Genomic DNA, 18,951 nt, shown 5'->3' on the forward strand with positions numbered 1-18,951 from the left:
GGTGCATCCTGTATATATTTGCATATTTTACAAATTTTTCGTGCATATAATCCGAGACTTACTTATGAGTTATGACTCTTATGAGGCGAGATAAAAATTATGAAGACACTTAATTAAACAATGCGTTAGAATGGATTTTGTGCCATTTGGTCCTTTTTTATCAGAAATGGTTTATCTTTGAATTAAAACTTTGTTTTTCACCAGTTGTCAATTAAAGTTGGTAACTGCAAAACACTAATAAAATTTATTATACGCCAAATTGACTATGTGATAAGTAAACAAAAGCGTAGATTGGCAAAACTAAACACGGTTTTTAAGCGCCAATCATTCATTTCATGCATAAATTATTAATTCTTATTTCCAAATTTATCAATGTCGCCAATAGGAGCAGCACACTTCTGAAACTCCCCAAATGTTGGCAACCATGCAATGGGTGTAACTGTCGTTGTTGACTACAGCTTGAGTCATCAGAATGATTTGATTAAATTATTTTCAATTTTTCATTTGCAGTGTACACCAAGTGTTAGTTTATTAAATTTAAACAATTATTTCGCATCAAATCGTGGAATGTAGTAATGGAAATCACGGTTTTTCTTTGTTTCGTTTTGACTCTGCTTGGACAACGTGTGTTTGCAGGTAAGTTTCAACTTCAACTGTTATTAAAATCACTGATAACTAGACAAGACACTGATAAGGCGTAGATAAGAGCTTTTTTATAACCTTAAAATTATGTAATTTCACCTCAATTTTTTAATTGGAACCAGTTTGAGCATTCTATTTCGGCTAATGTAAATAAGGATGTGTATTTCATCGTTTTTATTGAGTTTTTTCGAATCTGTTTATGTTTAGCATTTGATAAATCGGTTCACGGGGTCACAAATTTGAATTTCAAACAATTATTGTTCCCCGATCAAGACTGCTGTGAAAAAATTCGTCACCACTGTTGGCCGTGAAATTATGTCAAAACTTTTTGATTTCAGACTTTTACAACGAGTATGAGTGCAACAACCCGTTGCTGCACCGTGCCGTTTTGAAGGCCACCTCGTCGATGTCAAAACGGGGCCCCGAGAACGCCGTCTTGTGGGGTAAGTGCGACCCTCACCCATCGTGAAAACACCCATGGAATGGTACTGTTTAGGTGGGTTTTAAACCGCAAAATGTCGAATAAGGGGGTCCGTTGGGCGTTCAATTTATCCAAATGGGAGCCCTCCCACGCGGACATGTTACTAGCGACGTCTTGCGTCCAAGTCGAGGAGAAAGAGCGCTTAGGGAAATTTGTTTTTAAAAATGACTTTAAAGCGTCGTTAATTGGGCGTTTATTGATGAGGAAATACGTTAATGAAACGACTGGACTCAAATATGACGAGATTAGATTCGGGCGGGACGAAAAGGGGAAACCGTTTCTTATAAACAGCCCCAGTCATATAAGTTATAATGTGTCGCATCAGGGGGGCTATACGGTGTTGGCTGGGTGTGGTACCGGGGGGTTGTTGGGGGTGGACGTGGTTAAAGTGCAGTTTCCGAGGGGTAAAACTCTAAACGAGTATTTCAGGACAATGTCGAGGATTTTTTCGGGGGTTGAATGGGAAAAAATCAGGAGTCAGGGCAGCGAAACGAGTCAGTTGGCGATGTTTTTCAGACATTGGTGTCTGAAAGAGAGCTATCTGAAAGCTGTAGGTGTCGGAGTGACGATAAATTTGCAAGATGTTTGTTTTAAAATAAATTCGGATGTTTTGAGCAAAGATCGGCTTGTTGATGATACAGAGGTTTATTTTCGAGGGGAGAAATTGGATTGGGAGTTTCAGGAGATGCTTCTGGATGAGGAGCATTGCGTTGCTGTTGCCTCAGAGTCCAACACCGGCGAGAAAATTCTGTTCAAAGAGATCGATTTTCACGAAGTGATGAAAAATGCAGTTTCACTCTTAGACCCCGATGAGAATTATTGTACCAGTTTTTTTAACAAGTGTGACAAAATTTAGAAATAAAGTGGGTTTTGGAAGTTTTTGTTTGATTTTTTTCGTACCATTCCAGGGTATTTTTACGAGGGTTGTGTAACGATTTGGTACCATTCGTAGTATGGCACAATATTTTAATTTAATGTCCCGATTGCATGCAATTTGATTAGTTTGTCAAGTATTGATTGCATGGAAACACTTTTATTAAGTTTGCGTAAGAATGTCTATGTGGGAGAAACGCTTCTTTTATTAAAAAAAAGAAACATTTTATGTGTGTTTTATTCTTATTGTTGGTAGTGATAAACAAGTAGTTTTTTTTGTTGTGTTAAGTGTGCCATGACTTTGACATTAAGTTGGAAACATGAGCTGTCAAATTCAAACGTCACACTTTTGGTGGTCGTCACCAATTCAATCAATTCATTGTTGCCAACTTAATTTCATTTACAGGTCACTTTGATCTGAAATGTATTTGAAAGCTAGGGCCGTTATAATAGTGATTAAATAGGTCAATTTTTATTCTGTATTAGGGCTAATTAATTGCGTTATTTTACATACAAGTTTAAAGCCCGAACGTGCAGCGAGGGTTTTTAAATACCCGAGAGCTGATTTATCTAATTTTGATTTTAAAATTAATAAAAATTTTAACAAATTTATCGCGTTGTACAATTATTAAGGAGAATTTGAAAAAAATCTCGGTTTACTAGCAATTTTTTGTGGCAGATTACATTAGCTTGTTTATTTGTTTTTTTGTAACTTTTTTATCAATATTGTTTTCAAATCTTCAAAGTATAACGCGCGAATAATTAAAATAAATAAACAAAACACAAAGTTTGGTTCTTGTAAAACGTTTGCAAGGTTTTGTTCCCGTTTTTATGTTACAACTTGTCTAAAATAGTTTAATATTTGAAAGTTTTTATCGTGTGATTGTTGTAAAAGTGCCAAAACTGACAAACAGTAATATGAAAATTGTCAATTCAACGTTTTTGTTGAGGTGGCGTTTGCTTTCATTTTTTTTTGGTTGCAGTATAAATATTGAGAAAAAATAAATACTTTTTTCTGAAATCGTCTATAAAAAGAACGAAATAGTCCTTAAAGTGGTACTTTTAAATCACAATCAACTATGAGAAAAATTAAAAAATTACAAAAAAAGACGGTAACCAACATACATTTTTATAGCACGTTTATTTTTCACCAATATTTGTTTTATTTCTGAAACACGATGTATACAGGGAAAAAAGAAATTGTTTTCTAAAAAATGATGTAAAAAAAACGCGCTTCAAAAATATTTTTTTATAACCCAAAAAATTCTGGATTGTTATAAAGTCGCAGTATTTTTTTAGTTGCGCCCAAATAACGTTTTTGAAAAAGAAAATATTTGCATTTTTAGCATTTTTTATTAAAAAATTAGATTTTTATTTTTTTGTTTCGTGCAAATTTTTTTCAAACGTTTTATTTTTGAATTACATTTAAAAAACTTATTATTTTTTTTGGAGTCGTGTGTAAATTGATTGAAATAGTCTGTAAATTAATGCAAAATAGTCCGTAAACTGGAACTTTTCTGTACTCAAATGTCACTAATTGATATCGTCGTTGAAAAAATTACGATTTCAGAAAAAAAACATAATTTTTACTTCAACAATAATAGTTATTTTCTTAAGTAGATATAATGCTTAAAAAAATTACACTTTAATATTAATTTTTTATTAATTAGGGAAATGAAATATTAAAATATTATTTTACTAGGCTTTTTTTGTGTTTTTAAAAATATTAAAAGAAATAAAACACCCTGTAATATGAAAAATGTGTATAAAACCTCTGTTAAATGTATAGTTAGCAACAGCACATCAATAATTGGTTTTTATAGTAACAAACGTTTTAAATTATTGAGTACGTTTTCTATCTATAAGTGATTGTCCGGCACGTATGATTTATGAATCACCCTGTATAGAAATCAAATAAATAAATAAAAAAAAACATTAGGTTGTACAAAAAGTTTTTTTAATTTAAAAAAATTACAGAAATTTATGTTCTTTCTTGGCAGTGGAAGTTTAAAAAATAGTTTTTATGGTAATTAAGATAGACAGAGTGTTTATTAATGGTTATAGAACAAACTACTAAAAATGGGATATAAGAAAATAGTTATTTATTCGACGAGTTTGAGTGTAAATCGGACTCTTTATTTGACCGAGTGGATTTTCAAATCACTCAAACGAATGGAATACAACATTTTATTCTTCGAATTAGAGTCAACAAGGCTTAAACTTGCTTTAAATCTGTTAAAAATAATTTGACGTTTTGCATTGAGAAATGCCAAACAGTTTTTTTATACAAATAACTACTACCATTCAGTTTTGAAAAAGTGAAATGTCAAATTATGTTATTTATTAATGAACATTTTTGTTGGATTTTTTTCACTGATTTTTTTTTACACAAATTTACTATTTTTTTGTAATTGATATATTTTTTTAATGCCGTTGAAATTAAAAATAAATAAAAGGAAGCAAATACTGTTGTATGTTATTTAAATAGTTGTCAGTTTTGGTTTCAAATATTAGCAATAGATCAAAAAAAAAGTTTTTCCAAATAACGCAAAGATATACGAAAGTGTGCCTTACTACGACCATATCAGCAAGTAACTTAAATTCCGGCTAACTTACGAAGGTGGCAATGCATGGAGTGCCGAAGAGAACGATTTTGACCAACACCTAATCGTTGATTTGGGCGAAGTAATGAACGTAACGAGAATCTGGACCCGTGGTAGACCCCATAGCAATGAATTTGTCATGGAATACACTATTAGTTATGGTACTAACGGTTTAGATTATGCAGACTACAAAGAACCTAGTGGTAATGCAATGGTGAGATATGACCCATCATATTTTTTTCTTCTGTTTAATCATGGGCGTGCACTCTTATTAACACCGCATGTTTGTGACTGTAGTCGTGCTAATTTTTCCTACTAAAAATCCGCAATTAACAAACCCACTTGGCTATAGGATCCTCGGCTTGGAGCCCCGAAGAAAGCACATATTTTCACTTTCTAACAATGGATTTAGGGGGCCCATTTGAGATCCGTTCGATAAGTACTCAAGGCCGGAGAGGCTCCAACGAGTACGTTACCGAATATGTTATACAATTTTCCGACGATGGGGAGGCGTGGAGGAGCTTTACTGATGGTCAAGGAGAAATCGAGGTGCTTCTCTCTTGCTTTTCTTTTAACTTTCTTTTGGTGGTGATGGTTTCAAAAGATTTTTTTCTAATTTTCATTTTGTAGATGTTCACGGGCAATTCTAATGGTGATTCGATACACAAAAACGAATTCGAAGTGCCCATAATTGCCCAATGGATTCGCATAAATCCGACCAGATGGCGTGATCGTATATCCATGCGTGTGGAGCTCTACGGCTGCGATTATGGTGGGTTTTGATACATTTAGTTTCTTTCCAACAGGGAATAAAGTGAGGCTTTATTCCCTTTTAGTTTTTTTCACTACTAGTTGTATTTGGTTTGTCGAGTTTATAGTGTCAGAATTCATGGTCTAGAGAAAACCATTTGACATTTGACATTTTTTATGTCTATTTAATGATACTGATGATCTTGTATGTTTTTTTTTTATAATTATTTAGTAATTGAACAAAAATTTTGTCAATAAAAGCCACTAATAACATTAAACAGAGTTACAATTTAGGATACAACTTCTTTGTTTCCTAATAGCCTGTAGCAAAAAATATTGGAAAATTATTTTTCCCACAGAAATAAGTACAGTCAAAGTTCAAAATTTAAACTCGCATAATTTCGAAATTTTTATAGAGAGAATTTTTTTAACATATTTTTCATGTTCTTGGTATCTTACCTTACCTTTTTTCTGGGGCGCGAGTTCTGGCGCACTCTGTATAGTCATTTTCATTATTGACCAAGGGCAATAATGGATTAAAGGTGGGTAAATACCGATATTGGAGGGTATTACATTAACACAATTATACAGAGTGAACGAAAAGTAGCGCACAAAATCCATAATTTTATGGGTATTTTTTTTATTTCAGGGGATTCAGGGGTGTGTGATAACTTTTTGTTATTTAATATATTGACATACCGTTTTGAACAGCCGGTAGACCTACTTAAAGTGCACCATTTAAAAATACGTTTATTATATACAGGCTGTTGTATACAGGATGGCGAACCAATTTTTTTTTTAAATAGAACTATACAGGGTGTATCAGAAATATGTATGTGTATTAATTTTAACACATGAAAGAACTCTCCAAGTAAAACAATTTTTCTATGTATATAACATTTTGTAAAATTGTCATTAATTATTTTTATTGTTTTTCTTCATAATTATTTGTAATAAATAATCACAACAATGCAGTTCTTTTAATGTAGTTACGTTTCTATCACAACGAAAATATTTAGGAATTTTTAATTTGATAACCATAGGCGGGTATACGTTTTGATATGTTATCTCTTCCAAATTTTAAATCAAATTTGAAAGCTTTTATTGAAAAATTACAAACCGAAAAAATTTATTATTTATCGAGTTGTGTTACATGTTAAAATTAACACACGTATTTCTGATACACCTTGTATATTTTTAGTTTCTACGTAATAAAATAATGGTACTTTGTGTAAACTATTGTAGGGGTGTCTCTTTCCGTTTCGGAATTATTCAACTTTTTGTTATAAAAAAAAAACAAAAAAATCACTGCGTGGGCGGCTATGAATAATTTCCGAAAAAATTGCAAAAGAAGAATAGCTTGTAGTTTTAGCAAATAATCGACTTTTAATAGCTCAGTCATTTTATAGGGTATGCCAACAAGCAAAAAGTTAAATACGTCATTTTTTTTAATGAAACATCCTGTACGTATTTTTTTAATTTAGAATATTTCTCTAGAAGTAAAATAATAAGTAAGGTTATATTATTCACCGTTTTTTTTTCTGGGTAATAAATGTGCTAGTAGTGAAAAAAAATATTATACAGGTGCGCCAGAAGTCGAGCAACTCTATTTAATTGTATTTGTGGCTATTATTGGCAAAATTTTTGTACTTTTACTAAATAATTATAAAAAAAACATATACAAGATCATCAGTATCATTAAATAGGCATAAAAAATGTCAAATGTCAAATTTATTGACATCTTCCTTGAATTTTTTTTCTGGGTGGCGAGTTCTGACACACCCTGTATAAAGCACGGTAGAGAAGATTTATGTAGCCTCGCATTTATTATTTCCCTCTACTCTCTCCTCTACTTTGTGATAAAATATATGTTATTTGGGGGATTTACAGAGGCCGATCGTATGTATTTCAATGGAACTGCTTTGCTCAAGCTCGATATGATGCGGGATCCGGTGTCGGCGTCCCGTGAGAGTATTAGGTTTAGGTTTAAGACGGCTGTGGCGAATGGAGTTGTGTTGTACAGTAGGGGAACCCAAGGAGATTACATTGCTTTGGAATTGAGAGATAATCGAATGTTGCTTAAGATCGATTTAGGATCAGGAATTGTGACTAGTTTATGTGTTGGAAGTCTCCTAGATGATAATATTTGGCACGACGTTGTTATTTCACGAAATCGAAGGGATATTTTGTTCTCGGTTGATCGAGTGGTAGTCCAGGATAAGATCAAAGGGGAATTCAACAGACTCAACTTGAATCAAGCGGTAATTTTTCAAAAAAAGTACACCATGATTATAATTAATAACCATGATGATGTAGTTTTACGTCGGGGGAGTCCCTAATATTCAAGAAGGTTTAGAAGTGGTCCAGAATTTTACCGGTTGTATAGAAAATATCTACTTAAATGCAACAAATCTCATCAGGGAATTGAAACAAGGATATGAGTACTCGTATAATCCTGGGTTGCATTTTGAAAAAGTCAATACTTTGTACAATTGTCCGGTATGTTTGATAATTGTGTGTTTTTTGTGGATTATTTGGGAGTTTCAGGAGCCTCCGATTATTCCAGTCACGTTTTTAACGAAGAATTCTTTTGCGAAACTTAAAGGTTATGAAGGGATGAAGTCGTTGAATGCTTCGTTTGCTTTCAGGACGTACGAAAAGGACGGCTTGATGTTCTTCCATGCGTTTTCCACGTCAGGACATGTTGCGGTGAGTGGAAAAGTTCATTTATATGTATGTACAAAATGTGTCACTGTTTTAATTATTGATTTCAATTTTTTTATCGGAACTTACATAAAAATCTCGTAATTTACAAAACATAACATCATGATTCATAAGATTACAAATTAAGGTGAAACATGCCTATTTTTATGATAATGAAAAAAAAAGAATGTAAAAGAGACATAAAACAAAAAAAAACTTAACATACAATAAAAACTGAAAGATTTATTTATCAAACAAAATTAAAAGTTTATGAAGCGCAATTAAAATAAAAAAGTTGAGAAAAAATATAATTTGATTTGAAAGAAATATAAAAATAAGACAGTGACATTAAAAATATTGAAAACATCAAAAAAAATAAAAAAAAATCAAGAAAGATTAAACTAAAAAACAGAAATCAGAAACAAGGTTGTTAAAAGCAAATAAAAGTTAAGCAAAAATAAATTAAAATATATAAAAAAAAAACGGTTATTGAAGACGTGATAAAAAATAAAAATATTGGACAAACGAAAAAAAAATAGGGTCAAAAAATTGAAAACATGATTACAAAACCATAAAATACAAAATTATAAATCCAAAAGTAGGAAAATGTGTATCTACACATAGAAAATAAAAGAGTTGTAAATATTGAGGAATGTATTTTTTAGTGTTTTAAGTATTGATTAGTATCACAATTTATGATGAAACAAAGTTATACAACAAAAACTGAAAAATACAAGGTGATTCACGAGGAATAATGAGCCTGACCAAATTCTCGATGCAAGTTATTTTGCGACAACTGTAATGCTGGTTGCATCGAGAATTTGGTCAGGCTCATTATTACTCGTGAATCACACTGTATAATTATCAAACAAAATTGAAAGTTTATGAAGCAGAAAAAAAGTGAAACAAAAACAGTAAAATTTGAGTAAAAAGATGATTTGATGTGAAAGAAATGCAAAATGTAAATAAGACATAAAGACGTTGCAAGTATTGAAAAGGAAAAGGAAATTTGAGATAAAAATAAAGAGCGGAAATGAGGAGCAAGGAAGTAAAAATACTAAACATCAAAAGTAAAAAATTCAGAAAAACGATTATTAAAGAAGAGATAGAGACGTTCTAGAACTAGAAAACAAAAATATTAGACAAACGAAGAAAAAATATAATAGTTTGAAAAAGTAGAGTAGGTCAAAAAATTGAATACCCTAAAATACAAAATTCGAAAACAGAAAACAAGGGAGAATTAAAAATGTTACAATAATTGAGCAATCTAAATAAATACAAACGTCCATAGATAGACAAAAAAAGTACGGATTACATAAAAAATGTTTATTTCAGTGTTTCAAATTTAAGAATTTTTTTTTCAATTTATTTTATGAATACTAGGAGTTTTTTTAATCAATGAAGGTTTAAATATAAAAGCCAACAAAATCATAAACTCAAATTAATCAAACAGCGACTATATGTATATTATACAAGGTCATTATAAATGTTTGTAGCCCGAATAGGCTTATATTTGGATTTTTGCCACTCTGCTTCAGACATGAAACAAAAACGTGGCCAATGTAATTGACAGCTTAGAAACCTGTTAAATACATATTATTATAAAGCGGCACACGACAAATTTTACATTGGAAATCATGGCCAACTTCAATTTCAAGAATTTCACTTTTATACTGCACAGTTTTGTAATATTTGCATACGAAAAAAAAAACATTAAGTTTCTTTAAATATAACAATATTTTACATTAGAAAAAAAATTACTCTTAAAAGAGTAAGCAAATACTAAATTGGGAATTCAATTTTTAGTTTAGTTTTAAGTTTGGATAAATTTGGTCTTTCTCAATATTTGCATCTAAATAGTATGTATCACAGTAATGTACCAAATTCGAGTTTATTTTTGATTTACTGCAAGTCTAGCGAATTTTTGAAAACGATACTTTTGAGGGGTATTTTTAACGGTTTTTTGTTACCAGATATTTTGAAAATTATCCACTGCATTTTTTTAATTTGAGAATTTGTATTTTTTTATATCCTTAATCTAGAATTTTTTTAAGTTTGTACTAGAAACATTTCAATAGTTTTTTAGTCTTCGTCTTACTAAAAACAAAAAATAAACTGATTTTTGAGAAATTAGGAGTTAATAAATGTCTTTTTTTTTCAGATATTTTTAGAAGAGGGCAAAATCAAAGTAGAACTGATAACCTCTGACGTTTCCAAAATAGTTCTCGACAACTACATGGAGAAATTCAACGATGGCCGCTGGCATACTGTCGTATTAACAATCAGCGAAAATTTACTAATCTTCAATGTTGACTACCGCCCTATGAAAACCGTCCGTGTCTTGAAGATTAAAACCGGCGGTACTTATCTAGTCGCCGGTGGTGTAACCACCTCACTTGGTTACTCTGGCCAACCGATGCCCGGTTTTATCGGTTGTATGCGCACAATCGGCATCGACGGAAACTACCGATTACCAACCGATTGGACCAAAGGCGAATACTGTTGCGAGGATCAAGTCGTCTTCGACGCATGCCGAATGACAGATCGCTGTAATCCCAATCCATGTCAACATGGCGGTCTCTGTAAACAAAACGCTTTGGAATTTTTCTGCGACTGTAAAAATACAGGCTATGGTGGCGCTGTATGTCACACTTCAATTAACCCCCTCTCATGTCAAGCCTACAAAAACGTACAAGCTGTCAATCACAAAGCCGAGATTAAAATCGACGTTGACGGAAGTGGGCCTTTGGGACCGTTTCCGGTCACGTGCGAATTCTACGCCGATGGTCGAGTCGCAACCGTTTTACATCATAGTAATCAAGAAACCACTTCAGTTGATGGTTTTCAAGAACCGGGAAGTTTCAAACAAGATATACATTATGAAGCTGATGATGATCAAGTCGCTGCATTGATAAACCGGTCGAGTACTTGTCGACAACATTTACAATATGCTTGTCGTGGTGCTCGATTGTTTAATTCACCAACGGATGAGACTAGATTTAGTCCCTATTCGTGGTGGGTGTCTCGACATAACCAAAAGATGGATTATTGGGGTGGGGCTTTGCCCGGATCCCGGAAATGTGCATGTGGCGTTTCCGGGACGTGTGTAGACCCCACCAAATGGTGTAATTGTGATAGTAGTAATGATTACAATGCTGATAAGTGGTTGGTTGATGCGGGGGATATAACCGAAAAAGAGAACCTTCCAGTGAAACAATTGAGGTTCGGTGATACCGGAACCGCTCTTGATTATAAAGAAGGTCGCTACACTTTAGGCCCTTTAATGTGCGAAGGTGATGATCTTTTTAATAATGTTATCACGTTTCGAATCTCAGACGCTACGATTAATTTACCGACTTTTGATATGGGTCATAGTGGCGACATCTACTTCGAATTTCGAACAGCTGTCGAAAATGCTGTTTTATTCCATTCTAAAGGCCCATCTGACTTTATCAAATTGAGTATTGTCGGTGGTAATCAATTACAGTTTCAATATCAAGCCGGCTTAGGCCCTATGGCTGTCATTCGTGAAACGTCATATAAACTATCGGACGATAGATGGCACTCAGTGTCAGTCGAACGAAACAGAAAAGCCGCAATGATCGTCGTTGACGGGGCTTTGAAAGCCGAAGTGAGGGAACCCCCTGGTCCTGTCCGTGCCCTTCACTTGACCTCTGACCTTGTCATTGGTGCGTCAACCGACTACCGTGATGGTTTCACCGGTTGTATACGCGCCCTCTTGATTAACGGTCAACAAGTCGATTTGAGGAGTTACGCACGACGTGGGTTATACGGTGTAACCGAAGGTTGTATTGGGAAATGTCAAAGTAACCCATGTCTCAATAATGGCACTTGTTTTGAACGTTATGACAGTTACTGGTGTGATTGTCGTTGGACGGCATTTAAAGGTCCGATTTGTGCCGACGAAATTGGTGTTAATATGCGTCAAACTTCCATGGTTAAGTATGATTTTATGGGTTCGTGGCGGTCGACGATTGCCGAAAATATCCGAGTCGGGTTTACGACGACCAATGCGAAAGGTTTCCTTCTGGGCTTCTCGTCGACCATCTCCAAGGAGTATTTGACGATTATGGTGTCAAATTCGGGGCATTTGCGTGTGGTTTTCGACTTTGGGTTTGAACGACAGGAAGTTATCTATCCGGAGAAATTGTTCAATTTGGGACAGTATCACGATTTTCGGTTGTCGCGGAAGAATTCCGGTGCGACTTTGGTTCTCCAAGTCGATAATAATAAGCCAGTGGAGTATCATTTTAATATAAAAGCGTCAGCTGATGCTCAATTCAATAATATTCAGTATATGTATATTGGGAGGAATGAGTCAATGACTGAGGGTTTCATTGGTTGTATTTCGAGGGTGGAGTTTGATGATATTTATCCATTGAAGTTGTTGTTTCAACAGTCGGGGCCGGTTAACGTCCAGTCATTAGGAAGTGAGTGTTTTAGGAAGTTGAGGTGAGAGGTGTGCTAATTTTTGGTTTTTAGCACCGTTGACTGAAGATTATTGTGGAGTGGAACCGATAACTCATCCTCCTGATATTATCGAGACGAGACCACCGCCCATTGTTGATGAGGAGCAGTTGAGGAAGGCGTACAACCAGACGGATTCGGCCATTTTAGGAAGTAAGTAATTAATTATAAATGTTCAAAGAAATTAAATTATTTCAAAAATTTCGACTAATAAATTAAAGAAAATCTACATCTAAAAGCTTCAATTATAGGGTGTATGATTAAAAAAAAACATAACTTTGCATTGTCACTTTTTCGAAACACCAATTAATGGACTTTACCAACTCGTTGGGACACCTGTATAAGCATAAATTTAAATACATAAATAAATAACACTAGATAAAAAAATATGGATTTGATTTTTTTAAGCAACCACGAAACTTTTTCAAGCTTGTCAAGCATAACAAAAAATTTAAAACAATTGAAATATACTAAAACACCTGAAGTAAAAAAAAATATTTGCTATTAATTTTAATTTTTTTAAACTTTTCTCTCATGATAACGATACTTGTGTAAATTACTATAACTATTTTTATTTTGAAAAACTGACAAAGACGAAATATTATACTTTCAACATCTAAAATAATAAATAAAAACTTCGAATTTAGTAAACTCCGTGCAAATCAAGATTCATCCGCAATCTCAACAGACTTTTTTCTAATTGAAAGGTGATTTATTTATTTAAATCAGAGAAGGTTTTGTCCAAATTTTAAATTGTTTAATTGTACGATTTTTTTCTACTCTTGTTGTTTTTTTTCTTGTGTAAGAAAATACACCTGTATCATAAATATTATTGAAATTTTAACTATTTTGTTCTTATAAAACAATACAATTTTTGCACATGGATTTGTTACACATTTGAAATTGTGGCACTTTTTGATAAAGTATTTTTTAATTTTTATAGGGCAAATAAGTTAGTAGAACAGAACTTTTTTCCTAGAAAAATTGAAAATAACAAGTACCTACAGAGTGATTCTTAAATATTCTATGCAGAAGTTTTAAGAGGTGGTAAGCGGAAGTTCGTCAAAAAAAATGCAGTGTAACTGAAGTTTACATTTTTGCACTTTATTCCAAGTTTCCATTGCTCGACAAAAAAATTTGATGGAAATTTTTTTACCTTTATTATTTTTTTCACTATAAAAACTCTTTTTCTGTTTCTGTTTTTCCTAATTTTGACTTATTTTTTTATAAAATTGTAATAGATTTTGAAGAACTGACCTCAGAAACCATATTTGTTACCCTATATTTTAGAAAATTATTTTTGCATCTTTTGTTGTGTTAAAATTACCTTGTATACATTTTGTAATTTTAGTTATTTAAAAAAAAAATTAAAATATAAAGAGGAAAGTCTGGATAAAACTTGACTCACACCGTGTGCATATTATTTTTTCTAATCCTATTAAAGAATATGTATTTACTTTTTTCAGACGTTTTCAGTTGAGAAAGTTGTTCAATCTTCAACTGTGGAGAAAATTGAAAATTGTGGAGAAAGAGTTTAATTTTCTCCACAGTTATGGAAAAAAAAAATGGTTTATATGTATGTTGACAGTAAAAAGAAAATATAAATTGAAATATTAGTCATTATTTAAGATTAGGAAACGTATGGTATTAAACTCGTGAGAAATGGTCATTTCCATTAACATGAAATTTACGATACGAGTCGAGGGACTAATTCAACTTTCTCACTTGTTGAATAATATACTATTATTTCATTCTTTAAAATTATATTATTTTATGTTATCTAACACGTTTTGACAATTATATCTAATAAAAAAAAACTAAAAAACTACAGTTTTTGTACTTGTTTTCTAAGTCAAATCAATCAATTAAATTAAATTAAATCAATTAAACTAATAAATTTTAGTGATATTCGCAAATTAAAAATTTTGATAAATGATGCTAAATCGCTCAGAAATGACTCAAATAGCAAAATGCCAATTAAAAACGTCAATTTTTCGATTTGTTTCTGCAAAATCTATAGCTTCATGTCATGAAAAAAATTAGACCAAAACAAATGTCATTTCTAGTGGCCTTTAAATTGAATCACTTTACATTATTTGCTACTGCAACAATTTTCTATCATTATTCATTGTCCAATACGAAATAAATAATGTATTTTTGCGTTGTAGGTGCGACTTGTTGATTAGTAATAATAGCATTGCGCAAAAAAGCTAATTTATGTTTAACAAAGTGTCAGGATGTATGTTTCACTTGCTGTAGATTTTTTATTGTTACAATTATTTATAAATTTTTAAAACTACTTTCACACAAATATTCACAAAAGTGTGATTTTCTATTTTTAGACGTGATTTCCTTTGTTTTAAAAATTCTAACAGGAGTAGTGATAACACTCTTTGTGGTTATCACCATGTGATTTATACTTACCTTACTTATCTAAAACACCATGAAATTCGAAAAACACATGTTTAACGCAGATGCTAAGTGAACAATGAGACTCTGTTTCAGACTTTTTGTTATTTATTTACACGAAAATATTTTCTTCCCAACAGGAATAAAATACAAGAAATATCTATTTTTACTCTTAATTTTTCATTTTCTTGTGTTATTTATTATTAATTTAGTCTGTTGGGAGGAACGTTTTGTATAAATCTCAGAAATAAACATTTATAACGAAAACGCCCTCGGCTCCCTTCGGTCACCCCTGGGATTACATCCAATAGTAGTTTTTCTTATTTTTTTTTTTCAGGTGTTTTAGCGATAATCTTCCTCGCTTTGGTGATCCTAGCCATCGTGATTGGGCGCTACTTGCACCGCCACAAGGGTGAATATTTGACCCAAGAAGACGCCGGCGCCGACACTGCACTCGACCCAGACACCGCCGTCGTCCACGGAACAACCGGACATCACGTCCAGAAAAAGAAAGAGTGGTTCATATAGTCGATCCGTTATTTTCAATTCAAGGGCCTAATAGTACAACAATATTATTTTATAGCATGACGGTTTTGCGGTGCGGAGGGCCGTATTTCGTGAAAATTTATTTACATTGAAACGATCGTTTATTTTTTTATTGTTTTTATTTAGGATGTGTTCGTGTGGCATAAACTTTTGTTTTGTGCAATTTCGATACTTTCTCTTGACTTATTTTATTTCCGTCCATTTATTTGTAACATTCCAGTATTATTTATGGTTCTAACACTGAAATTCGATCACTTGATCTTCCAAAAAGGAGTAGTCGCTAGAATAAGTGCCTTTTTAGGGCATTTCATCGATACTTTGCACTGTGAACTTATCTTTTGTTGCTTTTTTGAACTGTATTATACTGTAATACGACTAGTATGAGATATTGTGTAATTTTTTACAAATAAAAACACGTAAAACACAAACAATTGAACGCATTTTTACAGTTACTCCAGTTAAATGAATAGTTCAAGAACTTGTAAATTTCATAGCGGAAATCCCCTCCTCTTCTTCCTATTGTGCTTTTGTGCACGTCTGTTGAACGCACGTTTCAAAACACTGGATGAAATGAAGAGTTTTTCCCGTGGGTGCGTCACGAAAATTTGATAATTTGACCAAAATGTGCGAGGAAGATAATTTTTTTATTCGCGAGTTGGAAGTGATTAAATTATCGGTGGATTCGTGCAATGGGTGCTTGCTGAAGAGGTCCAATGCCCTGAGGAGAAGGCGAAGACCTTTGGTGAAAAATCGGGAAGTGAGGTTTCTTCAACTGGAAAATGTCCCAGAACCGGGGGAAATCAGACGAAAATTTGTCAGGTGAGTTCATTTGCATTTGTTTTCATTATGCAATACGATTTTCCGGTGTGGCGATAGTGAATAACTGTAAAAAAATGTTTTTTTCTCTATATTTCTTTGTTTTTTTTTCACGTTTTTTTATTATGTATTTTTTGGACTTATTAGTGTTGCGAATGAAATAACACACTACTCAAATTATTAGTTTCTACAATATTTTTGAATTAACATTGCATGAGTCACTTTATGACCAAAAAATTAATTCAAGCGTTCTTGCGGAAAGGCATATTTACCATCCGGAGTCATCGTCAGTCATTTAGTTGCGTTACCATGGCACAATATTTTGATTTCATCATGTAATGATTTTTCGAAAAAAAGTCGATTTTTTATTTTTCTTTTAGGAATTGGAGGAATGTGAATGTGGTCAAGACGAAATTGAATGGTAAGAAAATCAAACACTTCCTGCAAGGAAAATTCGGGTCGATATCTTACAATAAAGAAATTTCTGTGCCTTGGTTTCTTTTGTGGAAGTATCGGAAAATTCATCCTGCTGTGGGGCGAAGGTAAGTGTAAAAATTGTAAATTGGGGAAAGCGGTGACCTTTGGTTCGCTTTTGAAATACCGCCGGATGTTTAAGACAGTCTTCAACAGATATCACGGTTGAAGTGTTCTGATATTTTTAAATAACCACTAACTAAATGCAAAAAATGAAATAAAAAAAGAAAAAAAGTCAATTCTTTGAATTTCTGCTTTTGAGTTTGAGGAAAATTTGTTGAAAAATCTACAAGTGTGGCTTAAAAAACGAGGATTTGCGACAAAATATTCTCAAAAAAATTATTTTATTTCATCGTTAACAAATTTTGCTACTTATGTTCGTACAACTCAAAATTCAACAGAAATTAATAGATTTTTTGGAAACACAATTTTAGCATTTTTGAATTGAGAAATGAATTTAAAAACTGTTCTTTGCAAACAATCAATTGAATTTTGGATAAAATTAAAAGTTAAATTTATTTATGAATAAAAGTGAAAAGCAATAAAACATTCGAAATTTCTGTTTTTGAGTTCTGCAAATTTTTTAATATTTTTGATTGTTTAATAAAGAATAGTTTTCCACTAATAAAATGAAAAAAAAAAACATAAAAAAACATTTCCGAGTTGTTTTTTCATTAGATTGAAATGATATGTGATGTATGTGTTCGTCATTTGTCTATTCATTTATTTTGAGACACTCTGTATACACGATGTATTAAAAAAAATGTAAATAGCCCAAAAATTTAGTTTGTTATAAAGTCGCAGTTTTTTTTTTAGTTGCGCACAAATGAAAACGTTCCTGGAAAAAGAATTACAGTTTCCATTAGAAAAAAAAATCAAAAGCTTTTTGTTTCTTGCAAGATTTTTGTTTGAACTACATTACAAAAAATTTATTCTGAAATCGCCCGTAAAGAGAATAGAGTAGTCCGTAAAGTGGTATAATAAATAAGCTATAAAATGTGCGTGTTGGTTGATGTTGGCCTAAATTTTCACCTCGCCTGAATTTTTTAAATTTGTTTTCATACCTCTCTTCGAACCCAAACTTTTTTTTTCTGAAATCGTTCGAAAGTGAACGAAATAGTCCGTAAAATAGTACTTTTTAAAGGACAATCTACTGTAAAAAAAAAAGAAAAAAATATAGTTGATTACCAAAAAAAAAAGGCGTTAACGAGCTTACATTCATACTTTTTACTCACTCTGTATATAATTATGTTTTTGAAGCCATTTCAAAAAAGGTCATTCATTAATTTGTATTTTCATGTAATATTTACTTTTGGTTGTTTAATAAAGAAGAGGTTTTTCCACTAGAATAAGAGGGAAAGTGAGAAAAAAAACAAAACGAGTATCGATGATTTCCAGTGTCTTTCTTTATGAATTTTAAAATGATAAAGATATGTGTTTGTTCGTCATTTGGTATATTCCTTTATTTCGAGACACTCTGTATACAGGATAAAAAGCAATTATTTCGAAAAAAAATGTAAATAACTCAAAAAGATTTAGATTGTTATAGATTGCAGTTTTTTTAGTTTCGTTTCTGGAAAAAAAACATTTATTCAATGCTCTATATTCAAATTGAATTTTATCTACTCTTTTCTTCATCTTAAAATGAAATTTTATCGTCTAGATGATAAAAAATACATCCATTGTTGTATATCTGCGGTTGTTAGTTGCTAACGATCTTTGACATTAGATTTCATTGTTGAATTTTACTTTGACATTTTTGCTCTCAAAGATAAAATTCAATTTTATCGCCTTGTATAATAAATAACTATTATTTCTCATTAGAAAAGCTTTTTGTTTCTTTCAAAATTTTTCATTACTTAAAAAACAACTCTGCATTCGTGCGCAAAGAGAATGAAGTAGTCTGTAAAGTGGTACTTTTTCGGACTCATATGTCACTAATTAGAATAGTCCGTAAAATGTGCAAGTAGGTATAAATTTTCACCACTGCTGGAAAAACCTTTATTTGTTTTCATATCTTCCTTAAAACCCAGTGGTCTGCTACAGTTGGGGTTTTCCTGTTCCCCACTTGATATAACCTTTTGCAATACTTTAGTCTCCACTACAACTTCATCTCATTATCTTGTGTTTGCATTTAGTCATAATCCGGCAGGTATTTATTGTGGT

General features: G+C 32.1%; 3 protein-coding genes across 4 annotated transcripts in view; all 3 read left to right on the forward strand.

Annotated features, from left to right (window-relative positions):
• The first annotated feature begins 410 nt into the window (after positions 1 to 410).
• Positions 411 to 15,923, forward strand: LOC123009579 (neurexin-4). 2 transcript variants are annotated; one of them, XM_044405985.1, is made up of 10 exons: positions 411 to 636; positions 981 to 1,085; positions 4,617 to 4,813; positions 5,230 to 5,371; positions 7,240 to 7,610; positions 7,666 to 7,848; positions 7,897 to 8,058; positions 10,214 to 12,503; positions 12,556 to 12,693; positions 15,287 to 15,923. In XM_044405985.1, exons 1-10 carry the CDS (start codon positions 576 to 578, stop codon positions 15,475 to 15,477), a joined length of 3,840 nt encoding a protein of 1,279 aa, XP_044261920.1. In that variant the 5' UTR covers positions 411 to 575; the 3' UTR covers positions 15,478 to 15,923. The 2 variants fall into 2 exon arrangements, with proteins under 2 accessions (XP_044261920.1, XP_044261921.1); XM_044405986.1 differs by lacking the exon at positions 4,617 to 4,813 and adding an exon at positions 4,952 to 5,148.
• LOC123009581 (L-aminoadipate-semialdehyde dehydrogenase-phosphopantetheinyl transferase) lies at positions 602 to 3,296 on the forward strand. The gene is made up of 3 exons (XM_044405987.1): positions 602 to 636; positions 981 to 1,085; positions 1,139 to 3,296. The coding sequence occupies exon 3, from the start codon at positions 1,158 to 1,160 to the stop codon at positions 1,977 to 1,979; it is 822 nt and encodes a 273-aa protein (XP_044261922.1). The 5' UTR covers positions 602 to 636; positions 981 to 1,085; positions 1,139 to 1,157; the 3' UTR covers positions 1,980 to 3,296.
• Positions 15,924 to 16,099: 176 nt separating the features above from the next.
• LOC123009643 (protein unc-13 homolog 4B) overlaps positions 16,100 to 18,951 on the forward strand; it is a 28,840-nt gene continuing 25,988 nt past the window's right edge. Inside the window, exons 1-2 of the mRNA XM_044406090.1 lie at positions 16,100 to 16,314; positions 16,692 to 16,853. Coding sequence (XP_044262025.1) covers positions 16,118 to 16,314; positions 16,692 to 16,853 — 359 coding nt within the window. The 5' untranslated portion in view covers positions 16,100 to 16,117. The remainder of the gene's footprint in view (positions 16,315 to 16,691; positions 16,854 to 18,951) is intronic.

This window comes from Tribolium madens, unplaced genomic scaffold (genome assembly GCF_015345945.1).
Source record: "Tribolium madens isolate multiple individuals breed KSU strain unplaced genomic scaffold, Tmad_KSU_1.1 Scaffold_7;HRSCAF=85;Tcas5.2_LG10, whole genome shotgun sequence".
NCBI classification, from domain to species: domain Eukaryota; kingdom Metazoa; phylum Arthropoda; class Insecta; order Coleoptera; family Tenebrionidae; genus Tribolium; species Tribolium madens.